Consider the following 10,443-nt stretch of genomic DNA (forward strand, 5'->3'; position numbering starts at 1 on the left):
ATAAGTTGATGCTGAAGAAAATTCAGCTTTGCCATTATAAATAAATTAAATATTAAAATAGAAAATTGTATTTCCTTTTTTTTTTTCATGACTCCTTGGCATGTTGCTTTCATTCGCAAGTGCGCCCCCGAATCACTAGATGGCGGTACAGAACATCTTAACACGCCACGAACAAAAGAATGACTTCCTCTTCCGCCTGATTTTCAACAGATAAAATAGAAGAGAAAACGCTGTTCAGTTTTTCATACTTCTTATTTTGTATCAGTGCACTTGGATTCTCATCATCAGATCTAAAGGACATTAAGTAAACTCCAGTACACATTTCTTCTAACGTTATATATCGGTAAGTTAAGTCAAACACAGTTTAGCTGTAATGGCAGAAAGTGGTGGTGTACTCTATTACCCTATAACGTTACTCTATTTGTTTATCGATTATAGTTGATAGTTTACTGTATGTTTGATGGACAGCTTTTCTGTCTCCATTCTTAACACTTTGCCGAAGTTTTCTATAAAAATAACCGTTTAACGTTACCTGACAATCATTTCTCATTGTACATACTTTCTTTGGCGGTCTCAAAACCTCGTGATCTTACACAGACAGTATTGGGCTCACAGTAGACTGTCTCCCTCTGCCAGGATCAAGATGCCAGCACTCGGCTGTAGATTCTACCAGCACAAGTTTCCAGAAGTGGAAGATGTGGTGATGGTCAATGTCAGATCGATAGCAGAGATGGGCGCCTATGTGAGTCTGCTGGAGTACAACAACATCGAGGGGATGATCCTGCTGAGCGAGCTCTCCAGACGACGAATCCGATCCATCAACAAACTCATCCGGATCGGCCGCAACGAATGTGTGGTGGTCATCCGTGTGGATAAAGAGAAAGGCAGGGCTGTGTTTGAAACTTCTTTTCTTGCTGCTGCTTCTCTCTCTCTTTCGATTCGCCCTTTTAAGCTGTGATATGCATATTTCCACAGGCTACATCGATTTATCCAAAAGAAGAGTATCACCCGAAGAGGCCGTTAAATGCGAAGACAAGTTCACAAAATCTAAAACGGTGAGTATGACTTGTCTGTTTACACTTTGACCAGCTGATCACATCTCAAAATCCATACATTTTAGCCTGACTTCAGTTGTCAAAAATGATTATGTAAGTGTAAGTAGCTAAACTTTTAATATTTGACAGCTGTGTTATGACAGAAATGTTAAACGACGGACGGTAATGCCATTTTCAGCATATTAGGCTTAAGTTTAAGAATGAATGTGTGCATATTGTGAATGAATTGAATGAACTTTGATCTGAGCTAATATAAAGTAACAATAAACAGTTGTATTTTTTTCTTAACTAATGTAAAGTAATGGGACCTTTGCCTTTTTTCACTGACAGAGATGAATAAAAGCCATTGTTTTAAAGCCATTGCTATCCTATCTTTGCCCTTCAGTCAATCACACTTAGCAAGCAGAGTTCAGCATCTCTATTTCTAAAACCTGTGTGTGTTTATGTATATTTTTATAGGTTTACAGCATTTTGAGGCATGTAGCTGAAGTCCTAGAGTACACCAAAGATGAGCAGCTAGAGAGTCTGTACCAGCGAACTGCCTGGGTGTTCGATGAGAAGTACAAACGGCCTGGATATGGTGCTTATGATATCTTTAAGCAGGTTGTATCGTAAGTATGCATTCATCAGTTAAGTATTGACTATGAAATGACTTGTGATTTTTATATCACAATTGCGTAAATTGCGTTCTGGACAGAGACCCGTCCATTTTAGATGATCTGGATTTGACGGAGGAGGAAAGGACCGTTCTGATTGATAACATCAACAGACGACTCACTCCACAGGCTGTAAAAATAAGAGCCGACATTGAGGTGGCCTGCTATGGCTATGAGGGCATCGATGCAGTGAAAGATGCTTTGAGGGCTGGACTGAAGTGTTCAACAGAGTGTATGCCAATCAAGGTAAGAACCCAATTTTTTTGCTCTGGTTATATAAATTTAATCAAAATGCATTAAAAATGCAATTCATACAGTAACTTGAATACACTTTGTTTATTAGAAATGTGGTGTTTTTTTTCTGAATTAAAAAGCCTCATTAAAAGAATCAAATTCTTGAAAAGAAAACCATAAGTGGCATAAAATTTATAAAAAATTAGGCATTTAAAAAAAATATATATATATATATTGTTAGTAATTGAAAATGTTTGTCAGTCATGTGGTCAAGGTTAAAAAGACTTCAAAAAACTTTTGAAATGCAAGGTTAGTTCAAGTTGTAAAATGTCATGTTGTTCAACTCCCCAAAAATGTAATGATATATTTATAAATGAATTGTACAATATAAATTAAAATGTAATTAAACTTTTAAAATAATTCATTTCTATTCATACTATATAAAATATTAGGGAATATGTTTTATTCTGATTTTACAATATATATTCTTACAAAGAAAATGAACCGTTTAAGATTAAGAACTGAACCTTAAAAGTATATTTAAAAACATTTAAAATAAAAACATTAAGATGTGTATGCTTGCATGTCTTTAAGATTTAAGGAAGAATGTACCTTTTACTTGTTACACCACACAACATGTTTAGAATTCTTCAAGATAAACTGTTCACTGTTCTGTGAAAATGGTTCCCGAAAACTTTTTCTTAAAACAGATGAAACATCCAGATTTGCTCACTATTTGCTTGCTTTTGTTGCAGATCAACTTGATTGCCCCTCCGCGCTATGTTATGACCACAACCACGCTAGAGCGCACAGAGGGCCTCTCTGTGCTCAATCAGGCCATGGCTGTCATTAAAGAGAAGATCGAAGAGAAGAGAGGCGTCTTCAACATTCAGATGGAGGTGAGAAATGATCACGATTTCCCATTTTTCTGGCATGGAGACATTGCTAACTGAAATTTTAATTCAGTATGCTGCTATAAATCTTGTTTCGATATCCCTGCAGCCAAAAGTGGTAACGGACACAGATGAGACCGAACTGGCTCGGCAGTTAGAGCGGCTGGAGAGAGAGAATGCTGAGGTGGATGGAGACGATGATGCAGAGGAGATGGAGGCCAAGACTGATGACTAGCTTAAAGAAACACAATAAACCAGCACTGCCATAATCCTTCAGGAGACTTGAGAGTTATAGTCAATTGTTTATCATACCACACAGACTGAAAAGCACTGCTTCCATACTACCAAACAAATTCTGGGTGAATTGTGGCAGGCAGTGAAAGTGGAACGTACATTCGTGGAGTCGTGGGAGAAATGCCTTCCATGAACACTAGAGTTTGGCTTGAGGAGTATTAATAATACAGATACCATTTCAACAGTGTGGTTGTTTTAAGTGACCTTCTGTCTCAGTTTTTGGTGAAAAGACTTTTCTTTATCAGAGTTTACTTCTCTTTATCTACTAGGTCTTCTGTAGATGCATAACTAATAAAAACAAGCATTTTTTTCCCCAAAGCATTTGTCATGTATTTATTATTATTATTATTATTATTATAGTTTATTCATTTTTGCTGTTCTAGACTCAATGTGTAATTCAATCTCCCATACGAAGATGGCACTGTTGTATCACAGTTTGGTCTGTAGGCTCAAACTAATGAAACGCTCATTTGTAAAGTCAAACACTGTTTTATTAAGGTCTTCAGCATTATTAAACAAGCGTTTTGCTCGTGTTTTGTGAGGATGTTGTCAGACAGTGTTCCAGTGTGTGGGAGATTCCACATGTATTTGATAAACTCAGGTCAGTCTGAATGTTTGAGTTATTTTTGATGAGCATTTGTAGGGCATTATGTTCACGGATACATGCAGCTGGTTTAATGCATTTGCAATAATGTCCACATGTACATTGTATTAGTGCAAGTGTGCACAGGTTTTTCTGGCTAAATGAGACACTGGACCCCGAGAGCAGCCTGTTTTGTGTTGTGTGAGAATCCTGGAACCTGCACAACCAGTCACTCACTTTTGTATTGTATTTTGTTTGTATAAGTATAAGGGGATCTAAAGGTTTTAAGATAATGAAAAATATGAATTCAGTCCAATGTGTCTACACTGATTGATACTGTATATTTTCATCAGACTTTTTTTAGGATAATACATTGGGAAACTTAAGTTGATAGAAATTAACAGGACATCTAATTAATAAGATGGTTTTAGGTGCGAGTTCTCTCATATTATCTCATATTTTCGTCTGGCCTCATGACTAAATTTACTATGCCATTGTAGAACTCTCACATCTGCATTTCTATTATCCCTGAAGTGGTATTATGTTATGTGGTTGAAGTCTTTGAAAGAACTTTGACTTAAAAGTTATTATAAGTAACATCATCATTATATTAACTACACCGTTAATCAAAAGTGGCATTTATAAAGTTACAAAAGATTTCCATTTTAAATAAAAGCTTTTTCTGTTAATTAAAGAATCACGAAAAAAGTATCCTGGTTTCCACAAAAACATTAAGCAGCACAACTGTTTTCAATGTTGATAATAATATGAAATGTTAATGAATGATTTCTAAAGGATCACGTGACACTGAAAACTGGAGTGATGATGCTCATATTTAGCTTTTCGTCACAAAAATTAATTGCATCCTAAGATATATTCAAAATATCAAATATTTCCTTTAAATTGTAATAACATTTAAAAATTATGAGTTTTATGAGAACCTATTACATTTAATTATCTTATATTTTTGCATCTGCTTTGTGCTAAGCTCTGATAAAACCTTAAAGTGAAACTTTACACTCACATCCAATTTGGTCACATTTTCATTTTTAGAAAATGTGAAAAGAATGAAAACGTGGCTATTTAGTGAAGTCTGTTTGAAATAAACTTGAGAGATTGTTCCGAACTCCTAATTCTGAAACTCTACATGCGTCGCACCTGTTCATTTAATTGTAAGAAATCAATCTCTTGTTATAAAATCGAGTTAGCTCCCCATCACTGCACACTCAGTCAGGTTAACATGATTAACTGCTAATGAGGGGTTATTTCTGTCACTGCTGCGTCAAAGGCTGCGTAAAGTGAGGGAGAGAGAGCACCTGTAATTAAGAGCCATTTGCTTATCGTCTTGGAAAAAATAATCCCTTCATTATCACCTTTAATATTAATTAACCATCAGTTTTCCTCCATTTTATAAGATTACGCACTTCCAATGATAAAACATTGTTTTGGGTAATCTCGTATTTTTATGTGGATTCTGCCTCTTGTTGCTATGTTACAGGGTTCTTATTAATTTGACTATTTTTTTTTTAAGGAATTATCTTCTTTTGAGATGGCTTTGGAAAACATAAAACATAAATATGACACAAAGTAATGTTTCCTGTTCATGGGATGTTTGCATTTCACAAGTCTACCAAGTGAGGGAACCAAAGTATCAGTAACCATAATATTTCCTTAGTATATTTATACCGTTGGAGCCTAACTTTCACTGCACAAATGAATACACTTGCTGAGAAAATAGATGTTCTTGACAAGCCTCAAGCAGTTTCAGAAGGGTTTTGGCTACAAAATAAGCTCTTGATATGAAACAAGGTTGCCATCCGTGTGTTTGACTATCATAAAATGTGTGAAAAAAAAAGAAAGTTTTTGTTCTTCCCTGTTAGATGATTTTTAAGAAAATGGCTACATCTTGTTATATTTCAGTTCTTTATTTAAATTAATATTTTATAGTAATAATTTTATACTTTAGATCTTAATATTTGACATTGTAGATAAAAAACCAAATTACATTTTAAGACATAATAAATATTACCATTGCATTTCTGCCATGTTGCCAGAGCAAACAGTTAATTTCCACTTGTTTGCTTTATATTTACCATGATGTCTGTGTTGAAAATTTGTCAAGTTTGTCACAAGAGCCTAATCTATTTAATCTACTGTATAATATTGTCTAATATTGTCTTCAATCTAATGTTTAATTTTGTAAAATCATCCAATATGCATGACTATGTATAAGACTATAGTCCCAAGAAGAACTTTACTTTAAGTTAATACTGAAAAACACAGTATTTGGTAGATTTTATTAATTTCTGCAGTTGCTCTTTGTTGTGAAAAAAAAAAAAAATAAATCATTCTCTCTTTTTAGTAAAATAGGGGTGAAGGAATGAAAAAGTCTCTTTTTAAAGACGAATGGGCAGAATATTTCTGAAGTGAAATTTATTTGTATTTTTCAAAAAAACGGTAATAGAATTTTAAGTGAATTATTATGAAACAATCACAAAAATACTATTTTCAAATTTTACTTTAAATATATTTTCGAAAACATGTTTTTCAGGACTGTTTAACCTTTTTATTTATTCAGTGTCTCTGTGTGTGTGTGTGTGTGTGTGTGTGTGTGTGTGTGTGTGTGTGTGTGTGTGTGCGTGTGTGTGTGTGTGTGTGTGTGTGTGTGCGTGTTGTTGTGTGTGTGTGTGTGTGTTCACATAGCAAGTGCCAAAACCTTTACCACGTTTCATACTGTTCCGGTGAATTGAAAAAATAAATAAATTCTAAAAAACCAAATTGCTAAATTATCAAAAAGTGGGTAACAAGAACCTTTGTAGATTCACGTTCCCCCGTAGTGCTAACATAACCTTTGGTTGCTTCACAGAACCACTTTTATAAATGCATTGAACATGACCAATATGTCCAGCAAGGCCTCAACAGTCTCTTTGACACCTTCATTCATGCCTGTGTGAAGCATAGATCGCTGTGGGTTTGTCTATGATTGGATTGATTGGATGAGGGCATGTTGCAGCTGGGTTGTCTCCACAGGGGAGTAAGGTTAATTAGGAGAAGATGATGAGAATGATGATGGATTGAGGTCTATGCATTCAGGCCTACAGATGACACAACACATTCCCCTGACTTGCCCCGTCAGCCTTCAGCTTACACAAGCAAACGTGCTGCCCGTGTTAATGCTGTTGGCCCGATTCAGCGGCACTAAACCACAATCCAGGTTTGAGTCGTTGTGCTCATGCTGCTAATAGTCGAGCGTTCCAAATGTAGCTTTCACTCTCTTGTTTGTACAAAGCTGCCAACACATCAAGCCCTCTTGTATGTTATCTACAACAGCTGCAGCTAGATTATATTCATTATGAAGAGGAACTGTCACGTCCGTCAATAGTAAAGGTCCGCTTCCAGGACCCCGGCACTCATGCACTGCTGATGCCTGGAGTGTTTCACCTGAGTTTATGAGCTTTCTCAGCTGCGCTCATGACATTTCTATTGGACTATCCATATAAATCAATAGACACACCCCGAAACTACAGCATAGGTGAGGAATTTATTGCACATGCTATAGTGCTGGATCTTTTCTAAGAAGAAAAATAATCAGTGTGAGCTCATCTTTATCTTTGAGCCTTCACACTTGTGAACTGAGCCACTGCTAAGCCCCGCCTTCCTTTGCTCTTTAAACAAGTCTTGAGAAGTTCATGATTGCCTTTCATTACTAAATGAACAAGTAGAACATTATCTCATACATTTGCTCCAAAGTCAATTGATATTACTTATTTAATTCTATATTACGATTCAGGTTATCGTAGTGGGATAGTAACTAAAGTGTTTGCAGTACCATAGTCCTACTTTTTTTTTTTTTTTTGAAATCCGTTGCACATGAATGTACATCATTCACAACACAGAAAATAACATCTGTCGATACTTCCATTTTATTGCAACTTCAACAATTTCTTCAAAGAAAAGCAGCGGATAAAAATGCTTTGCAAAACCATAAATCACTCAGTTTTACCACGGAATTGGGCTTCTTTTACAATGTTACCGCAGGTTGTTTTTAGTCTGCTGGTTAATACCATCTCCCCGGAACACAATTTTGTTGGGGACCCGCGACAGAGGAAAAAACATTGGGCTAGTTTTGAGTTGAGCTGGTTTTGTTTTGTAGACCTGGCAACCCTGACTCCAGCCCATGTAAGAATAATATTCAGTTCATTTTAATCACTTTATAAGTATGTTTTATGATGGCTGTTAATGAAAACCTCCACTTCACCTTCCTATGGGATGTTCTGTAAAGCTAGTCTGCATTAACAACAGTAACCAGAGGCGGCAGAGCTTAGCAAAGGGTTAACTGTCACTGTTTGGCTTTATCAACTACATCAGCTAAAAGCGACACTTCATCTAAATGGCTTCTTCAAAGCAGAAAGGCTGTTTGTCTTTAAAGCAATCAGCATTTCTCTGGTGTAATATTTCCTTTTTTGTATCATAGTTTTGATGAACTGCTTCATATCAAATAATGTACCGCTGCTGGATTTTTGCGTGGCACAGCAAGCATCCCGAGCAATAAAACAGCGAGAGCTTTCGCGAAACGTGTCAAACGGGCTCCCATAACCCTCAGCCGCGCACCTGTGTTGATGTTGCTTCATTTCTCTGATGATGTGTGGCAATAATCAGAGGAGATCCTGAACACAGATATGTTCTCTCTTGGCTATTGAGCCATCCACCGCTTCCAGCCATGCACCTGTACCCCTCCTCGCTCCTACAGCAGCGTGCTGTTTTTTTGCTTGGCATTTCTCATTAAAAACTTGCTCAGCTTAACACCGTGGTTTCCTAAGTGAGGCTTTCACAAAGAATCTGTCAGTACAAACACCTGACAGCTTGTTAATAACAGATTTCCACCACAACAATACGCCGCTATTGTCGGCGCTCGGGTCAGACTCGATCTAAGAGACAGAGCAATAAAGTCACGGCACTTGGAAATCAACATTTATTCCGCACATTTGTGCCTAACTGGACATAAGGTGGATAAGGTCAGACTGACTTTGGAAAGACAGCACGTGCCAGCATGATCTGGACCGGATTGCTCTTACATGACCTCGATGTTCAAAAACATTTATAGAATTTATAACGTTTTTGGGACTTTCAGTTTTCTAACGGCCTATTTTGGGGCGGCGTGACATACTGCTCTGAGCCATAAGTAGAGTCTGTCCTCTTTAGCATAGGATTTAATGATGCTTGAATGTGCACTCTCTTACATGTGTGGCCCCTGCCACAAGAAAAGTTTTTGAGAGGCAAGTTAACAGACCGTGAAAAGGCGGCACAGATGGCAACATCCTAGGTGGTAATTATCCAGCACCTCCTCTAGAAAAAAGGCAAGAAAGTAGAAAGTAAAAACACAAGATGGGTGTTGCCATCAGGTCAGACTCTGACACCTCTTGCAAGTCAAATCAAATCAACAGGGTCCTGTGGGGACAGAGGCGGGACTGATGTCACAGGTCACAACGTCCAATAAGAGGATGATTTCTAGCTTCACTGCTTTGCATGCTTGAGAGGAAACGGCATTCGATACCAAGTTTTTTCTCTAGTTTTATGTATTCGATGAGCTGGGTAAGCCAACCATAATAGGAGCATTTATGCAACATTAAAGCTGTTGTGAAGAGCTTAAACGTTTATTTTGGTGCAGATCTATTAAAATTAGAGGTGACGGTTCATTTGAATCCTGTTTGATTTTTGGGGTGGGGGGATTCGATGCATTACAAGGTGATGGCTGTTCCAATGTACAAGCGCCCATGCAAAAATATGTAAATGCTGCCCATATTAGAATCTTTGTCTGGTTGTCATTCTCACATGGGGCACATCAAAGCCATATGACCTGATTTTGCACCTGCTGTTTAATTAAATTTACAAGACAGACACACTCTCCACTCCTGGTGATATACAAATCAGTTTTTATTACCCCGGCCCTGTAATTTACAAGGCAATCGACTGCTGTGTGGAGATGGTGCCTGCCAAAGTGGTCCCTCAGAAAAGATATAGAAACTCTCAACACTGCTTCAGTTCTGCTTCTTATGAGAAAGCTTGAGCGGCGTAGATAATGAACTGTAGGGATATATCTGCCTTGATGGAGAGGGATATATCTGCCTTACTTTAGAGATATAGACTTTTCATGTAATGATGCAATATTCTTGGTTTAAGTTGAACTGATTCTGCTAGTTGCACTGAATTTTTTTTTTCTTTTTTGAAGTATCTTGGGGGTCCACATATGGTAAATAATAAATGTGTATTCATTTAGCACCATGTTATATTGTAAATTCATACATTGACTTGAATACCTCTTCCATAATGAGCATGTTTTTAATTTCTTTGAGGAGTAAAAATATCATACTACAGCTTAAAGCCTAATTACATAAAAATAATGTGTGTTCAAGGTGTAAGGAAAATGTTATTAAACTTTTTCTTTTCTTTTCTCATATTTATCATTGATCATATATCCGTCACGTATATATAAAAGTACCTTGACTCATTACCTTCTGACATTACCAGTACTTTTTGTAAGGGTGCAAAGGACAGGCGTATTTCTTTCAGGATTATATATTAAAAAAAAAAAAAACCTACATTGTGTATCATATAAATTCTGCTTTGTATCTTTTCAAAGGGCTCAGAGCACAAATGTGTGGCTTGTTGTCAATTTGGATTTGCTCTGATGCTTTTTATTATACTTTATAGTTTAATAAATTGATCAG

At 36.7% G+C, this 10,443-nt stretch overlaps 1 protein-coding gene across 2 annotated transcripts; it reads left to right on the forward strand.

The window, feature by feature from the left end:
- The first annotated feature begins 175 nt into the window (after window positions 1–175).
- LOC109048356 (eukaryotic translation initiation factor 2 subunit 1) lies at window positions 176–3,450 on the forward strand. Of its 2 annotated transcripts, none has more exons than XM_019066045.2 (7): window positions 176–343; window positions 598–884; window positions 976–1,055; window positions 1,515–1,666; window positions 1,753–1,957; window positions 2,701–2,844; window positions 2,948–3,450. In XM_019066045.2, exons 2-7 carry the CDS (start codon window positions 644–646, stop codon window positions 3,071–3,073), a joined length of 948 nt encoding a protein of 315 aa, XP_018921590.2. In that variant the 5' UTR covers window positions 176–343; window positions 598–643; the 3' UTR covers window positions 3,074–3,450. The 2 variants fall into 2 exon arrangements, with proteins under 2 accessions (XP_018921590.2, XP_042598545.1); XM_042742611.1 differs by having other exon boundaries at window positions 177–343; window positions 637–884.
- The last annotated feature ends 6,993 nt before the right edge of the window (window positions 3,451–10,443 follow it).

The sequence above is a fragment of the Cyprinus carpio genome, chromosome B17, assembly GCF_018340385.1.
Source record: "Cyprinus carpio isolate SPL01 chromosome B17, ASM1834038v1, whole genome shotgun sequence".
NCBI classification, from domain to species: domain Eukaryota; kingdom Metazoa; phylum Chordata; class Actinopteri; order Cypriniformes; family Cyprinidae; genus Cyprinus; species Cyprinus carpio.

Coding starts and splice junctions, on each gene's coding strand:
- LOC109048356 (XM_019066045.2), top strand. CDS start 644: ATGCCAGCACTCGGCTGTAGATTCTACCAGCACAAGTTTCCAGAAGTG. Junction 1,056..1,514: donor AGTTCACAAAATCTAAAACG/GTGAGTATGACT, acceptor ATATTTTTATAG/GTTTACAGCATTTTGAGGCA. Junction 2,845..2,947: donor TCTTCAACATTCAGATGGAG/GTGAGAAATGAT, acceptor ATATCCCTGCAG/CCAAAAGTGGTAACGGACAC.